Below are 22690 nucleotides of genomic sequence, written 5' to 3' on the forward strand. Positions count from 1 at the left end.
AAAGCAAGCGGGTCTGAAAACCTCAAGCCAGCTCTTTGTATTCACTGCCCAGGAGTTACCCCTTCGCCACCCAAGGACTTAGAAAACACGGCTGCGGCGCCCCACTGCAGCCAGAAGGCGCGCGCAAGGAGCGCCCCCCGCGGTCCCCCGCGGTCCCCCGCCCGCCCCCGGATCCCCAGTAGATGCTCCCGGGATCGCCCTCCGCCCGCAGCTGCCAAGCCCGGCCCAGGAGCCAGGCCCCTCTCCAGCGCCCCCTCCCCGGCGCGCTGCGGCTGGCGCACCCCAGCGCCCCGCCTGACGCTGCAGCTGGGCCGGCGATTCGCCATTGGATTAAAAATAGCAGCGTCCCCTGCACTACCCACCCCTTCGCCCGCCCGCCCCAGGCCCCGGGTGCCCGCTGCAGCCGCGCGGCCCGTTCTCCCCGCCCGCCGCGGCTCCGCGCCCGTCCTCTGCGCAGCCTGCCGGCCCCGCCGCGGGCAGACCCAGCGCTCCGGCCCGGCCCGGCTCGGCTCGGCTCGGCTCCGGGGCGCGCCGCGACCATGCAGCGCCGGGGCGCCCTGTTCGGAATGCCGGGCGGCAGCGGCAGCAGGAAGATGGCTGCAGGAGACATCGGCGAGCTGCTGGTGCCCCACATGCCCACGATCCGCGTGCCCAGGTCCGGGGACAGGGTCTACAAGAATGAGTGCGCCTTCTCCTACGAGTCCCCGGTAAGTGAGGCTCGGGGCGCGCGCAGCCCCTCCGGGGAGGGTCGCCGTGCAGGCGGCCTGGGGTTGCCCGGAGCCCTGGAACTCCGCGGCACGTGAAGCTGGGGGGGTCGGGGGGTGGTGGTGAGAGATGCGCAGAGGCAGCTGGGGACCTCCCTTTCCACCCCCTGCCCGGGCGAAGTTGGTTCAGGGGCACTGCAGTTCGGCGTGCACTTAGCGAGCGCCTGCTGGATGCCCGGCGCTGCATTCCCTCTGGCTGCTGCAGCCCCAGACTGGGGCGCCTGAGTGGTGTGCTCCGCCAGCTTGTCCAGGCTGACAGGGCCCCAGGTCCTTGCAGCCTGCCCACAGCTCCGCCACTGTTTGAAAGGTAGATGGAATCAGAGTTCCCTGATCTTAAATGCACGTTGCAGATCGTTTGCATCCTCCCAGGGGCGAGAGCCGAGGGCGGGTAGATGCATGGGGTTCCCCCGGGCCCCCGGGACTCGAAGAGCCTCTTTCTTTCTGGAACTGTTTGCTTTGTACAGGGTTTTCCACTCCTGGGCATTCCTGATACGTTCTCTGAGCTTTTCTTCCCCCACTGTCCCTTCTCCCCAGTCCTTTTCTTCCCATCAGAGTGGCAGAAGATACCGTCGGTGCCTCCACTCGGGCAGCAGACATAGGGGGTCCACTGGATTGTTATGGTTTTCTTAAGCTATTTGCCATTCTCCACATGGAGTGAGATGCACGAGTACAAATTATTAGAAGTTCAATCGCTGGTCGCCACCTCACAGACTAGAAAGGGAAGTTAATTAAGACTGATCACTGCCTCCACCCAGGGCGGTTGGTGGCAGTTGTGTGTGTGTGTGACAAGGAAAAAGGGGCTGAATGCCCCTTACAAGAGTCAAAATGGGCTTCAAAGTGACTCAGCTGTCTGGCGTTTATCATGTCTTTTTGACAACCGGGTTATTTTTATCCACCCACTTTAGATCTCAAGTGTCACTCTGCAGGTCTTAATGCAAGGAGGACCTGCCTGGATTGGAAGGACCAAGGCAGTTTCACAATAGCCTAACACTTTTTATTCATATTATGTAGCGTATTATTGCAGGGGAAAAAAATCCAGAAGAGCGACAAATTGTCCAAAGTATTTTTACTTACTGTGTGGGTAGATTTAGGTTGGGTTCAGAGCGTATTTGTTTGGTATACCTTAGAACTGAAGAATTAGTATTGTTTCTGTGAGATTTGCTTTTTCTTTTGGGATAATTCCATATCCTTTGGGGGATGAAAATATCACCTATTTTTCTTTGAAAAGGACTGTGCAGAGTGGAAAGAAATGCTTGTATTTAATACTTAAAGATTGTGAGATCACATGACTTGAAGTGACTAGAACAGTGTCATTAAATTCTGTTATTCATAAAATATTTGAAAGTGTCATTTTTAGACTTTGTGTCCAGTGTTGGGGCAGGTTCCACTAATAGATTGTAAGGGTAGAGAGGGATGAAGATCCTAACTAACTTAACAGGCTGTGAACTCTAGGAAGAGTGTTTTAGGACAGTGCAGCTTGTGAAGTGGGTAAAACTACTTTTTCTATGTTTGATTTGGGTTGCTCTTCAAATTCTTCTTTTAAACTGTTTTTGAAATCTATAGTACAATATATAGTGTATGGCTGGTGTGGAAAAGAGATTATTTGAATTCACTTCCCCAAATAGTTATTGGGAACTTACTGTGTGCCAAGTACTATTCTAGATGCATCTTTTCCAATGATGATTTCATTCATATACAGTAGTTCCTTTGGGAAGACTGGGCTTATTTACAAGGCCAATGAATCAGTATATTTCATTATCTATGGTTCAGGAGAGGAAGAAAAAGAAGGTTTTATAATAAGTTATATTAAAGCACAGCACATTATAAAGTCAAATTGTTATAGGACAGGGAGAGGGGCAGCCCAAACCCCGCAAACCTGCCTATTCTAAATGGGTTCTGCCATCCGCCGCATCAACACAAAACATAGGAGACTTTAAGGGGAAGGAACTTTAATAAAACTAGGAAACAATACAGGTAAGGCAGAGTCTAGTTTCTAAATGAAGCACCCAAAGTTACCCGTCCCCTCGTGGGTAAAAGTCCATCCAAATGGGATTGGCCCAGAGCAAGGCCCCAAAGCCTGCCACGAGTCTAAAGCATCTTCCAGTGGGGACCCACAGAAAAGTGTCAGAAACAACCAGACAAGCCCGGAAGGAAAAGAGCAAAATCAACATCAAGATAAAAGCTGCCATTGTCACCTCCCCATGGGTCTCACCCACATCTGTGTCACCCAGTCCACAACCAAAAGACAAGCGCAGTTTCTTCACGTGTCTCTAGGCTCCATGCGCCTCCTCCAGGTCTCCTTCTGGCTCCATCCTGCTTCCTTCCTCAGTCTCTTCTGCAGCTTCCCTTCTTCCTGCTCAGATCCACCCTCCCTTGGGTGGGGCAGGGAACCTCCCCCTTTCCTGGGGACCACCCTGTTACAATCCCCCCTTTTAATTTTTATTCCACCATATCTATGGTGGCGGGACCACCCTGTTACAAAATCTTCTCCTGTGGTACTTATTTAACACTTCACCATGAATCCATTAAGGATTCTTGAGCACCTACTGTATACTAGTTCATAAATATATGATTGGAAGGACTGTATAGAGCAAAAGCCATCGCTGTAAGACACCAGACTTTAATCTGCAAGTGCCATAACACTGGTAGAGAAAAGACCAAAACCATTTAATGGGGGAAAAATCATCCTTGCTTAGATGATTTGGAAAGAAGTCATAGATAAAGATGAAGAGTATCAAAGGAGACCAACATTTGAGGCAAAGTAATGACAGGTGCAAACACATAAATGGCAACTGTTTTTTTTTATTTGCTCATTATTTATTTGGAAGATGATTTAATAAGCAGTGAGGTCAAAACCAAGTGGAGTGTGGAGGATGGGCACCTTGAAGGCCTACCAGTAGTTATGGAAAGCTGCCGGAGGGTGGGGTTAAGCAGCCAGGTGGATACAAAAGGCAGACACGTGGGCTTTGGGGATCCCCCATTTTGGCTCTCTGCCAGCTCGCAGCGTCCGTCCAGCTCTGAGGGTGACTTTGGGTTTCCAGTTCGTCGGATCGGGTAGGACGCATTAAAGACTTTATTTCCCTATTTTCTCCCTGAGTTGTACATTTTCCTTATTTCTTTTTCTCTTGTAAATAAACCTTTTATTAACCCTTTTGCGTGTGTCTGTAGTATTCATAAGTCCCTTTAAAGCGCGCGGGTGAGGACCCACAGCCAGGAACCCGTTTAATATCGGGGCTGCTCTATAACAGCTTGGCGCCCAACGTACAGTACAAGTACTGTGATTTAAAGTGGTGCTAAAGGAAGACTGACTTGACAAATTTTATTATGCACTATGTCTAGGACAGTGTGTCACTTTTGCTGTTCTTCAACTTGGTGTGTGTGAGTATAGCGTGGGACAGCATAACTCATTTTAGTGTCCCTTTCTTTTCTTTCTTCCAACCTGCGAGGGCTCAGCACCCAGCAGGTGCTCATGAATGGCTATTCCGGGACAAGTGGGAATTAATTTGTTCACCTTCTGGTTTGGTTTCCTCCCAGGCCCACCTCCCCACTTTGACCTGTAAGCTCCCACCTCTATGACTTGGCTCCTCTTGCAAGTTCTGTCCTGTGACCATCATGGTCCGTCCAACAACTGGTATACTTGCCAGGACCTCAAAGGATGTCTAGGAAATATATGAATTGCGTGAATTCCAGGTTCTGAAAATAGTAAGGATGTCACATGTGGGAAAGGAACCATGTGAGATTATCATAGAGAATATGATAACATTGTTGATTGTGGGGGACTAACCTGAAGGAGGCCGGCAGGGTGTGAGTCTGTTGTCCAACTGTATAACTTCTCTGTGCCCCAGTTTCTCCATCCTTGAAATAGGGACAATAATAGATCCTACCTCATGGGATTGTTTTGCAGATTAAATAAATTAATATATAAAGTGTGCTTGTTGTAGAGCAACCCCGATACAAAACGGGGTGCCTGACTGTAGGTCCTCACCCGCGCGCTTAAAAGGACTTATCAATGCTCTACTGCAGGCACACGTGAAAGGTTAATAAAAGGTTTATTTACAAAGGGAAGGGGAAATGAGGAAATGTACAGCTCAGGGAGAAAAGTGGGAGACAAAGTTTTAAATGCGTCCTACCCGATCCGCCGATCAGGAATCCCAAAATGGCGCTCTGAGAGCTGGCTGCGAGCCAGGAGCGGTGAAGCCAGGAGGCGAGCGATCGCGAGCCAGAGAGAGCCCAAGGCCCACGTGTTTGGTTTTTTATATCCAACCTGGCTGCCCAACTCCACCCTCAGGTCCCAGCCACCCTCCCTTGGTGGTGATGGGATTTGTCTTTCCCAGAGTCTTGATGGCTTTAGTCTGGAGTGGGGGTGGAGTCCACAAAGTTAATCCTGTATGGGATTAACTCAGGACATCACTTCCCCCTAACAATTCCCCCCTATTGTAACAGGGTGGTCCCCAGGAAAGGGGGAGGTTCCAGGTTCCCTGCCCCACCCAAGGGAGGGTGGAGCTGAGCAGGAAGAGGAGAAGCTGGAGAAGAGACTGAGGAAAGAAGCAGGATGGAGCCAGGAGACCTGGAGGAGGCACATGGAGCCTAGAGACACGTGAAGAAGCTGCGCTTGTCTTTTGGTCGTGGACGGGGTGACACAGATGTGGGTGAGACCCATGGGGAGGTGACAATGGCAGTTTTTATCTTGATGTTGATTTTGCTCTTTTCCTTCCGGGCTTGTCCAGTTGTTTGTGACCCTTTTCTGTGGGTCCCCACTGGAAGATGCTTTAGACTTGTGGCAGGCCTTGGGGCCTTGCTCTGGGCCAATCCCATTTGGATGGACTTTTACCCACGAGGGGACGGGTAACTTTGGGTGCTTCATTTAGAAACTAGACTCTTTGCCTTACCTGTATTGTTTCCTAGTTTTATTAAAGTTCCTTCCCATTAAAGTCTCATATGTTTTGTGTTGATGCGGCGGATGGCAGAACCCATTTAGAATAGGCAGGTTTGCGGGGCTTGGGCTGCCCCTCTCCCTGTCCTATAACACTTTCACTTTTTGCCACCATTTCCATGGTGATGAAGATCAAACATATGGATGCTGGGATACAGTCTCAGATGAAAGTTTTCCAGGGTTCCAGTCTGAAAGAAAACGAATCCCTCCGACCAATTAGTAATGACTATATCAAGGAAAGAAAGAATAGAGTCAACATGGACTGTAATCCCAAGAGTTTAGTTGTCAGGGTTATATAGAAAGTTTGGGGTGATTTTTCTCTTTTTTTCCCCAAGAACAGAGAAACAAGACTTTAATGTTGGGATGTTGGAGACCCCCAAGGCACAAATGCTTTCTCTAGAATAAAAAAAACTCCGTCACTGTGAAAATGCAAGGTCTGGGGAGGGGACATGTATATGAGCTCTCTGAGGAGAGGAAAGGGTGGATGAGCTGGACTGTGGTCTGTGCACCCCCTTTTTCCCTGCCCTAGTATGCAGTGGCATCTGGAGCAGGTCCAGTCCCTGGTTCCCTCACTCACACTCCAGGTTGGAGTAGCTGGCCACAAGGGAGTAGCTGAGGCTGCAAGGATGCGATGTGTTTTGGGAGGAGTCTGGTGGGATCCCAGGTCTGTGTGGAAACTCCCCTTCAACCTACTGATCTTGGGGGTCTACTCTGGGGTGATTTAGTGGAGAAATTATCTCGATTCACATGTCCGCTCACAAAGCCATATCAAATTTAGTCTCACCTTCTTGGTGTTGAGCCCCTCCTTCATCTGAGTGTAACTTGTCCCTTATCCCAGTTTCTAGGTTGCCAGCTCCAGGAGGCCAGTGTTTGGATCTTCACTGTGGAAATTTGGAAAACTTGTTTCCTTTTCCCGGACCACCTTCCTCTCTTAACATCTTTGTCAGCCTTCCCTTTCTGCTTCATCTTGTTCCTCTGAAGCCTGCTTTATTTAGAGTCTGTGACATGCAATGAAGCAGTTAGAGTCCACCTTCTAGAATTTGCTCTCATTTCATTTTCTTTTACCCATTTACTTGGAGGCTTTAAAGCATCTACTTAGGTGAGAAGCCTTGTACCCAGCTTGGGTACGGAGAGAAACTGCGCCAGTTTTTACTGGTTACGCCCCCTCCCCACCTGTCTTGAGAGTATAGAGATTATCTTATGCCTCATCTTAGCTAACTCCTCTTAGTCAACTGAAAGGTAAGATAAGGGCTTTGGCACAGACAATTTATTTTGGAAGAGCATCCAAGGGAATAGTGACAAAGGCAAGGGAGGAAAGCCTAATTCCAGAGTGTGTTGTTGAGGAGCTGCCTTGGTGGTGGTGGTGGTGGGGGGTGACTGGTACTCCGTCTGGTTGGGGATTGTTTGGGGAACTGTCAATTGGCATCGGCATCATACATCTGGGAGGCAGAACAGGGACTATTTACCTACTGGGTCCCATGGCCCCTTGGTGCAGGTTGCTTCAGGGGTGCCCTTAAACTTCCAGGTTTATATTTGTGCTGTAGAAGTTGTCAGGCTTCCGCCTCTCACAATCCACCAGAAGAAGGAGATCCCCCATGCAGTGAGGCTCTGACATCAGGACACATCTGCTATGGCAAACAGCTGCAAATACCAAAAATGTACCCCAAGAGGATGTGAGACCAGCCAAGGCAGTGCCCCATACCTCTTTTCAGTTGCACATCAGGACTATTTTATTTTGTTAAGACGCATTTTTTTCCCCCATTGTCCAAAGCTTGGTGGTACTGAGATGTGCCGCGGACCAGCACAGCAGTAGACGATGAGGCCACCTCAGGGATGAGAGAAGCGTGCAGGGTGGTCAGGGCGTCGGTGAAAGAAATGACAAACAGACACACTTCAAGAGTGAAAATCTGAGTGTAATTTTCTTTGAGTTTGTGACCAGTATATATATGTTTTCCAAAAGCACAGGAACAATGAATATCAATGAAATCAGTTTGCTCATGGGCTCAGCCTATCACCAACAGGGCGGTGATCTACATCTGGACTCAGCCTCATTCCTAAGTAGATAGACCATTAGTTTTGTTTTTAAACTATATAATCGCATTTTTTATTAACTACTTTTTTACCTAAACTATATTTTAATTATTACAGGGTTTAGTAATGTTTCATTGGAGTCAGCCTTGTTTTAAGGATTTCATATGATTTTTTAATTAACAAGCAATGACCTTTATAGAAGAAAGAAGGAAGTTTAGAAAGACAATAAGGGATTAAAGTTTGTAGTTCTAGAAAGACGGGATAAGGTTATTTAGCATTCTTGTAGTGGTTCCTGGTGGTCGTTATCTTTTGATAAGCTCCTGTCTTTTCAGGGAACTTTGCTGTACTTCCCCTGCTTCAGGGTGTTTTGCTGTTCTCCCCCTGAGCGCTGTTTGCCCAGCCGGACCTAGGGACCGTGGCGAAAGCCATTCCTAAAGGTCACTGCAGGGGGAGGTGCAGCAGGGATGTCACTGTTAGTCTCCACCTTCCTTGGGGGTCTACACAAAGCTTTGCTGGATGGGGCACTCCGTGGCTGCATCAGGAAAGGCTTTGCTATTTCCATCTGCTTGTAGGAAAACTTTATATTAGAGACTCCAGAAATCGTTCTGTGATACTGTGAGTTGTAGTAAATATGTGTTTGGTCTTTGTCCCTGTTCCTGGCACAGAGCTCCTAATCTCTTGGAATTTCCTAAGTGATAAGAGCCACAAAGGTGTCTTCTGTGATTCATAACAAGCCCCTTTCAACCACTCCTGAGTTTATGCTAATGAGTTGACTTTTGGCAAGCCCCTACCAAGGGCTGGATGCCAAGGGAATCAGTCCCGTGACTAGACGGTTGGAACTTTTGGCCCTTTCCTTACCTCCTGGGGATGAGGAAGAGCTGAAGATTGATTTAAATCACCAGTGGCCAATGGTTTTTTTTTTAAAGCAAATCTTGTCTATTTAATGAAGCTCCCATAAAGATCTTTGAAATTGAGTTTGAAGGGTCGTGTGCTCTATAAGGGCATGGGGACGCAGTCCCCTGCACCTGTACCTTGCCCTGTGTGTCTCTTCTCTGCTTGTTTATTAGTTAATATCCTCTTCAATACACTAGTCATCTAGTAAGTAATCTGTTTTCCTGAGTTCTGTGGGCTGCTCTAGCCAATTAATTGAATCTGATGAGGGTGTCATGGGTATTAGATTCACTACAAGTCGGTCAGAAGCACAGGCCATAACCTGGACTTGCGGTTGACCTGTGAAGTGGGTGAGTACTCTTGTGGGACTGAGCTTGTAACCTGTGAATCATCTGCTATCTCCAGGTAGATAATGTCAGAATTGAGCTGAACTGTGAGACACCCAGTTAGTGGCTACTGAGATCTGCAGAATAGCTTGTTGTGGGAAAAGCCCCCAGATATCTGATAACTAAAAGTGAAATATCTTGTGAGTAGAAGAGAAACATAGGTATGTTTTTCCTTTATGCTTCCGTCTTTCTGTCTTTTTACAAGTATCTGCCAGGCATTCTTTCAGATAATACTCCTGACAGCTAGCCCTTATACGGGGCATTAGTTTTCACAGTGTGCTTCTGGGACCAGCAGCACCAGCAAGTCCTGGGAGTCTGCTAGAAACACAAATTCTTGGGTTCCACTCCAGGCCCACTGAAACCCACTCTGGAACAGGGTCCCTAAATTCTGTGTTTTAATAATCTCTCCAGGAGACTGTGATGTGGGTCAAAATTTGAGGCCCAGATAGGGTGTCTTCAGGTTGCCAGATATCATGTAATTCTCAGGACAATGTTAAGGTGTACGCTGTTATCATTTACACATGTAAAAATAAGCAGACAGGCCATACAGATAACATGTGGTAGAGCTGAGATTTGAATCCAGGTTGTCTGGCTCTAGAATCTGTGCTTTTTATTTTTTAATACCATTTTGACCATTTCAGTCCTACCAATCAGAGCCATATATGTTCACATTCTTGTGTAACCACCTCTACCATGTATCTCTAGAACCTTTCATCATGCCCAGCAGAAATCCTATATCCATTCAGCAATACCTCTTCGTTTCCTCCTCACCTTTCTACTCTCTGGTTCTATGAATTGCCTTTTTTTTTTTTTTAAAGATTTGTTTATTTATGCATACAAGAACTGGGGTACAGGCCAGAGGTGTGGATGGTGAGAGGATTCACCAGAGACAGAGTGGGGAGCAGAACAGGCAGACTGACTGAAATACACTGCTGAGGGGAGCAGTGGGCGGGTCAGGAGAGGTTTGCTGCGCCATGTGGATTGTTCCCTGGCTGGCTGGGGGATTGAACTTGTGCTGTAGTGGCTGCAGATTTGCTTCATAAGTTGTGTCTGAACCCCTTGTGCCACCAAGGGGGCCCCTGAATTGCCTTTTTGAGGTACCTTATATATGGGGGCCATCACAGGGTGTTGGTCTTTTTGCGGTTGGCTTATTTCACCTGTATCAGAACTTCCTCCCTTTTAAAAGACCAAATAACATTACACATTGTCCATGTATCTGCTGATGGATATTCAGGGGGCTTGTTGTAAATAAAGCTGCTAGGATCGAGGGCACGCATACTGTTGCTGGGGCTCCTTGAGAATCTGTGCTTCTCATTGTTGTGGGTGTTGTGTTACCTTCCAGAGATGAGACTTGCCATCATAGTGCTTACTTCTAGGGGAAGAGAATTTAATTTAGGATCTATATGGAAAAAAAAAAAGTCCTCATCCTAATGGAGAAACAAAAAAGCAAAGCAAAATCTAAGAACTTACTGATTTTTTGTGTTCTTTTTATAGGTGGAAACTTAAATTAGACTTATTAGTTTCACATATTGGAAGTTCCTTTCCAAAAACAGCTTCCAAAAAGTTTTGTATCAGTAATTCTCAAGTGGTTGGCCCCTTTATGCTTAATTATTTTTGAGAACTCAAAGAACTTTTATGTCGTTTCTATTGTTATTTACCATGTTAGAAATTCAGACTGAGAGAAATGTGTATTCACTTGCATTACATTAGCTATTAGTGTGTTGTTGTCTCAGATGGTGTGTAGATTGAAAAACTCCACTCTCTGCTCAGGAGAGAGTAAGTTTGTGTCATGAAAATGTTTTCCACCTTACATATCACCTGAAGGATCTTGGGGACATCACAGGATTCCCAGACCATACTTTAAAAACCAAAGTTCTAGGGCCTTCCCGGTGGCACAGCGGTTGAGCGCTGGGTTGCGAAGCTGCCCGCGGCCTCTGCGGCGCCGGTTCGATCCCCGGCTGCTCCCCGGCCACCGGAGGAGGGTCCCACATGGCGCGCAGACCTCTCCTGCCGCCTGCTGCTCCCCTCAGCAGTGTACTTCAGTCCTTCTGCCTGCTCTGCTCCCCGCTCTGGCTCTGGTGAATTCTCTCACCCTCCCGCGCTTCTGACTGTACCCAGTGCTTGTATAAACAAAAAACAAACAAACAAATAAATAAAAAAAAACATGCCTCTAGAAAATTTAAAAAAAACAAAACAAAACAAAACAAAAAACCAAAGTTCTAGAATATAGGTCAAAAAGTATGATGGGTTACTGCAGCCACAGACCCCACTTGTGCTGTGGTTTATGAGCTCACTTTTCCGAGTCTGTGCTGATTCAATAATTGCTTGTTATCTTAATCTTAGTTCAACTACTGATGTCATATGTCACAGAATATGTTCTTTTTGAAGAAAATTAAAATTTAGAGAATTTGACTCCTTTTGAAAAATGGAACTACTTGGCCTGGGAATTCTTGGCTCTTTCTGAGGTGAGAATTCTTTTTTTTTCTTCTTTTTATATTTATTTACTTATTTAGTTTTGCTCACCATTGCTTACATACATTTTGCTCATGTACATACATGCATCGCAGGGACAATGACCAAAGCAGACACGTATTACATATGTTGAATAAATGAATGGAAACATGAACTTAAATATTTGGTAACATCCTGCAATTTTTTTAAAAAGATTTATTTATTTATTTTATACAAGAACTGGGGTACAGGCCAGATGTGCGGGAGGATTCACCAGAGACAGAGCGGGGAACAGAACAGGCAGACTGATGAAATACACTGTTGAGGGGAGCAGCGGGCTAGACAGGAGAGGTCTGCCGTGCAATGTGGGACCCTAGCTGGCCGGCCAGGATCAAACCGGTGCTTCAGAGGCTGTGGACGGCTTCACAGTGCGGCGCTCAACCACCTGCGCCACCAGGGGAGGCCCCATCCTGCAATTTTTTAATTCCATTTCACTAAGATCAACTTAGGATGTGCAAAGTTCCAACTAGTTCCCTTTTTCATCTTGGCCTCACGATATTTCCATTGTTCTGACTTTACTGCATTCAGGTTAAATTAAAAGTATGAATATTTTTAACATTTTGATGTAACTCTGAGTTATAAATAAACACAAATAATTCATATTCTGAGGTGAGAATTCTTTATTGTGCTGACCATGAGCTTCACTGTAGGGTGATGAGACTTGGTCGTTTCTTGGGGAGAGCCTTCAATTTTAGTATCTTGATTTTTTTCCCTTTCATTATTAGTTAGGAGAGTTTCTCACCTCTTGCCTGGAAAGGAAAGGCAGCACTCAGGAAGCTGAGTGGTAGAAAAGGATGAGGTTGGTCTTGGCATCTGGATACTGGGTATTGTCTCCTGGTTCACATTCCTGTTTTGCTAAGTCTTTCATATTGCAGGGACATTGTCCTTCCTCTGATCGTGATCCTGCTATGGAGAGATTGGGGGGCAAAAGAGAAGCAGCCGTCACTTTTGTTGTTATAGCGATGACACGTGGCAGATGGGAGGTTTTCGTAGTGGCTCCTCAGTGTCCTGGACTCAAAGTCACCTCAGTCGTGGGGGACCAATTTCTTGTGATGCTCGTGGATCTGAATTTCCTCAACATGAGTGCTGGTTCTTTTCACCTTGACTCTGATAGCTCTTTCCATGATTTTATAAGCCTCTTACTCCCTGTATTAAATTCTTCCTGCCCGAAATACCCATAGTAGTTTGTATTTTTTGACCAAACCTCTGAGACCCTGTGTATTCAGGATGGCACCCCTAGTCTTAAACTGAGCCCACTGTCAATAGACCTTTGTTTTTATCTGCTTAGAGAATAAATCTCCAGTAGCCTGCTGGGGAGGAAGGAGCCACTTGGTGGTGATGGTGGGGCTTGCTGTTGGGAGTGGGTGCAGGCTGGGCCTCTGACTGCTGCCTGGACAGATTTCAACTCTTCCTCCTCATTTTAGTCACTGTTTCAACCCAACTTCCAGAATTACCTGGAGCTGCCAGTTTGGAATTCTTTTGGAAATTCTTTAGTATAAGTCAGATTGGCTCTTGGCTTTCCCTGCTACAGGCCTAGGTTTCAGCTTTGTCGATTTTACTTAGTATTTTAGCACTTAGCATCTGCAGTCCACCCTTCTAGATTTTATTGTTATAGGTTTATGCTTTTTTTTTTTTCTTCCTTTACTCCCTTTACTGTCCTCTTATTGAGGTTTCAGAGAGGATTTTAAAATTGATGTATGTGTGTAACCTGCCTTATGGACCCAAACTAATAATCAAAACGTCACTTGCTGTTGCTTTTTGATAGCAGTTGATTCCCTTTAAAGTTGTGTAATTTTTAGAGTTTTCCAGTGCAAGAGTAGACACTGATCTTGCCTGGAGTCTGTTTATGTTCTTAACTCACTGAGTCTGGACATCTGTGCCCTCTGAATTCTCTTTCCCTCCCCTGCATTCTTCTTCCTGTGGACTAGAGCTCCATTAAAGGGGCCACCATTCATTTGGTGCCCCAGAAGTCAATCTGGGAGTTGTACAGTACCATCCACTCTACTTCCCTTTCCCTTTCTCATTTGAAAAGATTGTATAAAATGTATGTAACATAAAATGATGCTGCCTCCATCATTTGTAAGTGTACAGTTCACCGATATCAAGTACATTCACGATGTTGTGTGACCATCACCACTGTCCATCTCTGAAACTCTTCATAAAACTGAAACTCTATTCCTGTTAAATAGCAACTCCTGGGCCTCCCTGGTGGCACAAGGGGTTAAGACGCAGCCTGTGAGGCTGTCTGCAGCCACTGCAGCACGAGTTCTATCCCAGGCAGGGTTGTTCCCGCATGGTGCAGCAGACCTCTCCTGACTCGTCTGCTGCTCCCCTCAGCAGTATATTTCAGTTAGTCTGCCTGTTCTGCTCCCCACTGTCTCTGGCGGGTCCTCTCACCCCCCGCACCTCTGGCCTGTGCCCCAGTTTCTGTATGCATAAATGAATATATCCTTAAAAAAATAGCAACTCCTCATCTCCCCATCCTGCTAGCTCCTGGTAACCACATCCTTTCTGTCTCTATAAATTTGCTTCTTTAGGTATCTTACATAAGTGAGATCATACTGTATTTATTTTTGTGTGTGTCTGGTTTATTTCACTTACCATAATGTTTTCAAGGTCATTCATATTGCAGTGTGTGTCAGACTTTCCTTCTCTTTTAAAGCTGGATGATTTCCCATGGAATATGTATACCACATTTTTCTTATCCATTCATCTCCTAATTGACGGTTGGGTTGCTTCTACCGTTTGGCTATTGTGAATAATGCCGCTATGAAAAATGGGTGTATCTCCCTCTCTTTTACAGCACATCCTGACAGTCACCAGGTTCTGGAAACAGCCCCCTGTCCAAGCTCAGGCGCTCATATCTCTTGTCTGTACTTCACAGAAGCCTTTTAGCCCACCACCTTGCCTCCCTCTCTATCATATGCACTCTTGGTTGTTTTTCTAAAACCTAGGTCGGACCATGTCTTTTCTTTGCCTAGAAATTTTCAGCTGTGCTGTTCAGACTTTTCTAACAGAGCACCTCAAATTGATTTGCTGCGTGGATGCAATTTTCCTTGCTGGTGTTGTCACTTAGCACCTGCCCTTCGCTTACATTCCCTTGGGTCCAAAGACTTTCTGGTTTTCAGATGCTCCATGTTTTCAGCCCTCTGTGCATTTACTGGTGCTCCTCCCTTGACCTGGAGTGCCCCCTCCTCATCCCCACCCTTTACCCCCTCAGAAAACCCCACTGATTCTATAAACTAGCTCGCTCTTTGTCCTCTGTAAGCCTCTCCTGTCTACCCCCAAGCTGGGTTAGACACTTATTTCCTGAGCATTCAAAGCACTTTATACAGCTCCATCACTCTTGTGATACTGATGCTGAAGACACAGAATAGCTGAGGTCTTATAGAATTAAAGGGAAAAGAACAGAGGACCAAAAACTGCTGTTCGTGACCCTGTGCTAATGAGGCTGCATATTTTGTGTTTTTCTTTTCTTTTTTTTTAAAATCATGAGCTTATGTTTTGGAATAAAAAATGTTACTTAACAATAACCAATGCCATATTTTTTGTCACATTATCTGACAAGTCATAGACCTGAATTTTGAAAAGCCAGGGAAAGGTGTCATGCGCACTTGCTGAGTGTTTCAGCCCAGGGGTCTTAGTAGAAGTGGTCACGTGGTGTCCCTCAGGAAGAAGATCCAGGGATGGCCTCTGTGGATGTAGCCCAGGCCTCTGAGCTGTTCCTCGTGTTCAATATAATGAGTGATCTCCTTGTCCCTGCACAGGGAAGATGTGAAGTGAAGAACAGCACCTATTTTTAGGGCTGGGGTGGCAGGGCAGGGCAACAATGACAAGAATTTAATGAATCTCAACATGCCTCTAGACTGGAGATGTTGCTTGAGGTGCAGAATAGTATGTGCTTCCTGTGATAAGATTACAAATAAAATATTTTATTTTGTGTTAATTAGCAAGCATTAGTACTTATTTAAAGCCTACTATGCACACAGATTTGCACCTGCTGCTAGAGGAGGTGGTGAAGGTGTGAGTATTTAGGAGGGAAATGGAAGGAAGCATATGCCATGGACCCTTCCATACAGTGAGTGTGAGCACCTAGTCTGAATATCACAAAGTACTCATTTATGAATCAAACATTGTACTTGGTACTTCATATATGTCTTCTTATTTAATTACAGTATCATTGGCTTATAAGCTTTTATTACAATTGTTGCCCCATTTTACAGAAGAGGAAACAGAGTAAGAGAGGTTGGGTCATTTTTTCAAGGACTTGTTCAAATATTGGTATGAGGCCGAAATGAGACTTAACCCCTGATGTTATGAGTTTAACCAGACCTTGAAGGACATACAGGATATTTAAATTTTAAACAGTGTGGCACCTATGGTGTGTGAATGTAGATTTCAGACATGAAATAAGCCTGGATATTTTATGAGCTGTAAAATCTGGAAGAGTTACTGGCCTGGACAATTGGGTGTGAGCTGAAGAGGTGATATTTTGAAGGAGGAGGGGACAAAGCATGGAGGTGGGATCCAGATTGGCATGTGGATGAAGATTTAACTGTTTTATGAAAGAGAAGATTATTGGAAAGACTGGAAAGCAAGGATGGGTTCTATTTTTTTTTTAAAGATTTATTTATTTCTGCATACAAGAACTGGGGTATGGGCCAGAGGTGTGGGGGGTGAGAGGATTCACCAGAGACAGAGTGGGGAGCAGAACAGATAGACTAACTGAAATACACTGCTGAGGGAAGCAGCAGGCAAGACAAAAGAGGTCTGCTGTGCCATGTGGGTAGCTCCCTGGCCAGTGGGGATTGAACTCAAGCTGCAGAGGCTGTGGATAGCTTCACAGTGCTGTGCTTAACCCCTTGTGCCACCAGGGAGGCGCGCCTCTGTGGTTTCTAAAGGAGGTTGGTCTTGATAAGGTAGATTGAATGGTGTGGCCAGTTAGAGTGTGAGGGAAAAGCGTGGGGAAAGTCGTCATTGGGTGCATCTGTCCTTGAAGTGGAATGAGGAACAGGTTGGGAGGAGGGGAAACCTTGAATAGGAATTCAAGTTGAGTCTCTTGTTATCATGAGGAGGGTGATGTTATAATGAGGAGGGTGATGGTACTGAGGATATAGGTGGCAGGGTGGTGAGAAACTCAGTGGAGATTCTGATGAACGCTCTGGCCTGGTGTCATGGCAGAATGTGCAGTGGGTGAAGGAGTTGGAGGAGTTAAGGATGACTTCATGGCTGGTGGCCTGGAATGTATTTAAGGACCTAGCTGGGCAAAGGATTGGAATGGAGCTCAGAGGTCAGGGCAACCCCTAGTTATGTGACCCTGAATTTATGAGAAGCTCTTCCTGTTGAAGGACCCCAGGGCTCCACCTCTTTGCTCCTGGGATCTTTCCCCAAGGTGTGGAGGAAGCAGTGACTGGCACATGTCTCTTGCCCTCTGACAGATTGGTTCGAGTTTCAGAGAAACTCAGCCAGCAGCCTGGGGGCAGCATTTTCTCTGAGTTCGAAATTTGAACAGGTAATCATGTTACAAGAGTAATTGTGGATGGAATACATGCAGACGTTACTGTTTAATGTAATAAAATTGCTCTAGAGTAAATCTGCCCCAGGCTAGCAATAGGGGTGATGGGCCCAGAGGCTGACAGCTCTCGTAAATGAGTTATAATTAGGAAAACTTTCCCCAAATCAGACCAAATACTGTTTTTTCTTGACCTGGTTTATTCTCCGGGTGTGGCTGAAAGGGGTGACTTGGACAAGGATGTCTGTCCTTAGCAGTTCTTAGGATTAGGCTTGTTGGTCTCTTAGTGGGATTTGTGACTAGGAGGAAGGAGAATCGAAGACTCTGAAGGTGGGAAATGGGCAGGGGAGCAGGGGTGAAAGGAGATCACATGTTATATCTCTTGGGTATAGCTGCTGAATTGCTCCTTTGAATGTGCCATTTGGGCAGGTTCTGCTCTTGGGTGGCCATCCCGGGCTTAGGAAAGCTCCTCAGGTGGTGGATGCATTTCTCCAGACTCTGCCAGTGCAGCAGGACCCCTAACCCATCCAGATAGTGACTGGACAGAAGCTGATGAGGGAGGTTAGACTGTGGACACCACCACACCCCACAACTACCTCACCAGCATTTCAGCAGAGTGAGACACCTTGGGTCTTGCCACTGTTTTTTGCCAGGGAGCTGTCAGCCACCTCCTAGGCCACAAGGAGTGGCCACCTCCTAGGGCACCAGCTGTCCTCTGAGTTTGGGGTTGGCACTGGCAGGCCCTGCTGAAGCCTCTCCTCTGCAGGGAAGTTGGCAGAGTACCTGGCCCAAGCTACTTACTTGAGCCCGCGGGTCTCTGTGGCCTGCCTCTTCTGCTTTCCTGGAATGAAACAGCCTGGAAAGAAAAAGAATAAACTGCTCTTTTTTTCCCCAAGTCCACAAGATGGTATGTGCTTGCCGACAGCCGCCCACCTAGCTCCTGCCAACAAAATGACATCTGCTTCTCAGTTCTACCAGGCAGCTTGTGGGGGGCCAGGCTGGCCTGAGTTCAAGCTTACTTAGTAGCAGTATGACTTGAACTGTGTCTACTCTTGACCCTTCTCCCCTGTTTCTGCCCCCTGTAGCCAGAATCTTCTTTTAAAAAGGTAGATCAGGTTATGGCATTTATGGCATTTCTCTCTTAAAAGCCCATCCCAGTTAGAGAGAACTCCAGCTATTTTTCATGACGATTGGGCCTGCTCTGCTGACCCTGCAGCCCTTTACCCTCCTAGTGTACCCCGTATTGTCCTGGTTCTCATTCCAGAACTGTCTTTCAGCTCTTTGAGGAAGTAGCCAAATCTTCTCTGGAGTTGTGGTTTTGCACATACATTTTAGTATAGCTAAGGTGCTTTTCCCATGTGGCTTGAGTGGGTATCCTTGAGATCTCACCTTCCAGGGGAACCCCACCCCACTGTATAAAGCCCCCAACCTTTCTGTCTCTCCATCCTCAAGCTGCTTTATCATCCCGCTGAATATTTTTATCTCTCTTGTTTACTTTTTGTCTTTCCTTACTAGGATGTAATGTCTCCAGGGCACTGGCTTTGCTTCCCCCCTTGCTGCTGAGCATCCAGGGACTGAACACACCTGCTTGCCCCATCAGGGCGCGGGCATCCTGGCCTCGATCTCTGTCACAGCTTCTTTTCCAGACACCACACACACAGACCAGCTCCGCTGCAAACTTGGATCACATCCAACTGGGATACAGCGCCTTGGATTTATTTCATTTTTCTCAGTTATAATCACATTCTCATCTGCTTTCTTGAGGTTATTCTCCTCATCACCTCGGTTTTTTTTTAATTGTGTGTTCCTGAATTTCCTTAAGGACACGTATTGAGATAATCTCTCAGTTATTTCAGACCACACTTTTACTTTGAATAGAGAAAATAAATAGTCTCTTTCAAGCTGTGAAGTTAGGTTGGTTGAAGAACTGCCTTCCTCAGTCCCTATGCATATATTTGGGTGCTAGTTTTGTTCAGGTAAGAAAAATCATTGAAAATGTATCCATATTCCTGAAGAAAAATGAGAAACTGTCAGAAGACAATGTGGAGATGAAAATCTCACATGAACTTCCCATGCCAGAGGTGGCATCATGTTCCTCCAGCGCGTATGTGTCGTGAATATTATAACGTAACAGTGGTTTTGTCATTTGGTCTCAAAAATACTCTGTGCAGCTTTTCCTATCAATATATACTCATTGCAAGTCAGTTTTAAATGGCTGAAAAGTATTACCTTTCATGGATATACCATAAGTTACTAAGTAAACCTGGTTTGGGGCATCTAGTTTATTTCCTTTTGCTATGACAGCTAATTCAGCTGCATTTTTTTTTCTTTCTTTTTTTGCAACAGTGTTCTAGAAAATACCCTGTTTTTGTCGCTTGTGTCTCCCTTTTGCACGAGTGTGTGAGTCACAGTCTTCCTGGGTGTTAGTATGTAATTTGTCCTGGATGTGGATGTGCTGTGCTCCATCTACCTACATCATGTTTCTCTTTGCGGCAATGACTGCTTGTTTTCCACACTGTTCTGTAGTTATAAAAACAAGTATTACGCAGCGAGTCTGTTTCCTGAGCTCATACACACTCACTCTCCCTTCCTGTCTTCCAGCGGAGGCTGGTCTCCAAGAACACACAATGGTAAACAAAGTTCTCTGAACACCTTCTGATTGACAGTGTGGTGTATTTTTATTTAAAAAGGCTGTGTAGTGGCTACTCTGAAACATGTAACCTTCATCTTCACAGCTGCCATTGTTTTAATATTCCTTTAAAATAAAGCAACTTTGTCTTTGATGTCTACATACTTCTGAAGAGTATGTAGGATAATGTGATATAAAGTAATAAATGTTTATTATATATATCATAGCTAGATTGAAATACACTGAGGAGTGGGCTTTAAACACTGTATGGACCTCCAATGTGCTCCTCTGTCTTATGATTTTATTGTGGAGTGTGAGAAGTTGTAAAAGTGAATCATTAATGAAACTTAGAGAAATCTGAGTGGTGTTTTTTTGACTTTATTTCAGGATTCAAAGTCAAATCTTGCATCTTCATCAAGCTTCTGGTTAGTGCATCATGAAAATGATCACTGGAATATTATTTAGCAAAGAACATGCACAGAGGCACATGCACTGTAGGTCATTCTAGCCAGGGTGGCCTCAGAAAGTAGGAGCCAAAGAGGGTCCTCAGGGCCATGCAAATGTGGGGAGGCAGCCCCTGTTCTGGAGAACCAAGGCAAGACTGCCTTGGTGGGAAAGCTGTGCAGTGGAGTTCAAATGTCCCAGTGTAAGAGTATGACATTAGCAAACACGCCTGAAAAACTAGCGTACTGCCTGGTGGCACAGCTGTTTTCCTGTGCACGATTACCATCTTGGTTTTGATGATCCCCATTGCTTAGTTATAGCAAAGACTTTAAAGGGAGTTTGTGCTGTGAAGTCTTTAATCTAGATCAGAAGGGCATTGAAGACCAGTTTGAGAGAGTGATAAACTGTGTGATTGACTGATGCAAACCTTGTTATTTATTCCATAAATGTTTGTTTAATACATACAGAAGCAACTCATGCATTTGCTCTGTCCCAGGTACTTACTGTTTTTGTAATCTAGTGATGAAGGTGACACGATTTTCTTGTGCTCAAGGAGCAATAGCATGATTTGCTTCTGCCTGGAGTGACCCCAAATGAAGGGAGACTGACTTTCTCACAGCTACAGATTTCAATGAGCAAGATGCTGACAATTGTGGAACGAGAGCAGATTTGGGGTTAAAGACCATTAGCACTGGGGTGGGAAGACAATTGTGGGAATTGGTCATGGACAGAAGCTGGTAGGGTGGATACCTGGACAGGGGTGCAGATGTTGATAGGTGTAGCTTTTTTGATGTGAACTGCTCGGGAGGCTTGAGTTCTGACCCATTGTCCCCAAGGGGACTTAAGCGATGCTTTTCTGACAGTGAGACCCTCTTAGAATTGGGCAGTTCACTTTGCTCAGACCAGTGCCACTCAAAGTGTTGTTAGCTGCCTGGTGCCTAGAGATCAGCACAAACATTGAGAGTAAGTGTTTAGAAATTCCTAAGCAACTTGACATTGCTGCCACCTCTTCAAGCATGAGCACTAGATTCATTTGTTTGAGTAGGATCTAGACTCAGTGGGGTTTTGTAAGACTTACACATGTGAGTAAACTCACATCTGGCTGGAGTTGGGAGCTAGTCCTGTGCAAGTAGGATCACATGTCTTTTCTTTTTTTTTTTTCTTTCCTTTTTCTTTTTTTAAAGATTTATTTATTTATTTATACAAGCACTGGGTACAGTCAGGAATGCGGGAGGGTGAGAGAATTCACCAGAGCCAGAGCGGGGAGCAGAGCAGGCAGAAGGACCAAAGTACACTGCTGAGGGGAGCAGCGGGCGGCAGGAGAGGTCTGCGCGCCATGTGGGACCCTCCTCCTGTGGCCGGGGAGCAGCCAGGGATCAAACCGGTGCTGCAGAGGCTACGGGCAGCTTCGCAACCCAGCGCTCCACCGCTGCACCACCAGGGAGGCCCCACATGTCTTTTCTTAATGGATAGACATAAAACCCAAACCAAGCAGCTTGGTCCTTCACAACAAAGTGAGCAGCAGTGCTCTAAACCAAGCAAGAATGTAATAGGAGGTGAAGTTGTGGGCCTCAAAGTCAAGGACTTAAATAAATATAAAATGATCACATTCCAGTTTCGCTTCAGGTCTCTGTCAGTGTTTATTGTTTTTCTATACACTTTATACACAATTCATAAATTTGTCATTTTATGTGTTATAGTGTCTTTTTGTGTTTATGTACCATAGATTTTTAGCGCTGCTATCTAGGGCCATTGCTACCTTTTCCTATCATAAATAGTGCACCTGTGAATATTTTTGTGCAAATTAGAGGGTTCTTTTCTCCTTATCTTTTGGTGCCTGAAGTCCATATCCAAAGGGGAAATACAGTGTCAGAGGTCACAGTTGCTCTTTAGAAAGACAGAACTGCAGACTTTCTCTGTGGCTTCATGCAGTGTAATTTTAATACTTTTTTGCTAGTTTAGTAGGCATTTACTTAAGCTTTGAAATTTCTTTAATGTACTTACTTTAGGAGGTAGTGAAGATGTGATGATTTGGTTTTAATATTTTCTCAGTTAAAATCAAATGCTCTTAAAAAAAAAAAAAATCTCCTTCTAGAAAAAGGAACTCTCCTGCACTGTTGGTGGGAGTGCAAACTGGTCCAACCACTGTGGAGAGCTGTGTGGAGATTTCTGGACCTACTAAACATAGAGCTTCCATACGATCCAGCAATTCCACTCCTAGGTATTTACCCAAAGGATACAGAAACGTCAATTCCAAAGGGCACCTGCACCCCTATGTTTATAGCAGCACTGTTCACAATAGCTAAGCTTTGGAAACAGCCCAAATGCCCAAAAATAGATGACTGGATCAAGAAGATGTGGTACATATACACCATGGACTATTACTCAGCATTCAAAAAAGATAAACACATGCAATTTGCAGCAACATGAATGGAGCTGGAAGGGATCACGCTCAGCAAAATAAGCCAGAAAGAAAAAGAAAAATACCGGATGGTCTCACTCATAGCAGGAATCTAGAAAACTTAAATAAGGGACCAGGAAAATGAATAACTATAAGAAAGTGAAAATCAAAATCAACAAGCAACTATG

The 22690-nt window shown here is 45.5% G+C and overlaps 1 protein-coding gene across 1 annotated transcript in view; it reads left to right on the plus strand.

Moving 5' to 3' along the window:
- Window positions 1-473: 473 nt before the first annotated feature.
- The window catches only part of USP13 (ubiquitin specific peptidase 13), a 116265-nt gene continuing 94048 nt past the window's right edge, over window positions 474-22690 (plus strand). Inside the window, exon 1 of the mRNA XM_037525150.2 lies at window positions 474-707. Coding sequence (XP_037381047.1) covers window positions 540-707 — 168 coding nt within the window. The 5' untranslated portion in view covers window positions 474-539. The remainder of the gene's footprint in view (window positions 708-22690) is intronic.

Source organism: Talpa occidentalis, unplaced genomic scaffold (assembly GCF_014898055.3).
Source record: "Talpa occidentalis isolate TD23 unplaced genomic scaffold, MPIMG_talOcc4v2.1 talOcc4.4, whole genome shotgun sequence".
Taxonomy (NCBI): domain Eukaryota; kingdom Metazoa; phylum Chordata; class Mammalia; order Eulipotyphla; family Talpidae; genus Talpa; species Talpa occidentalis.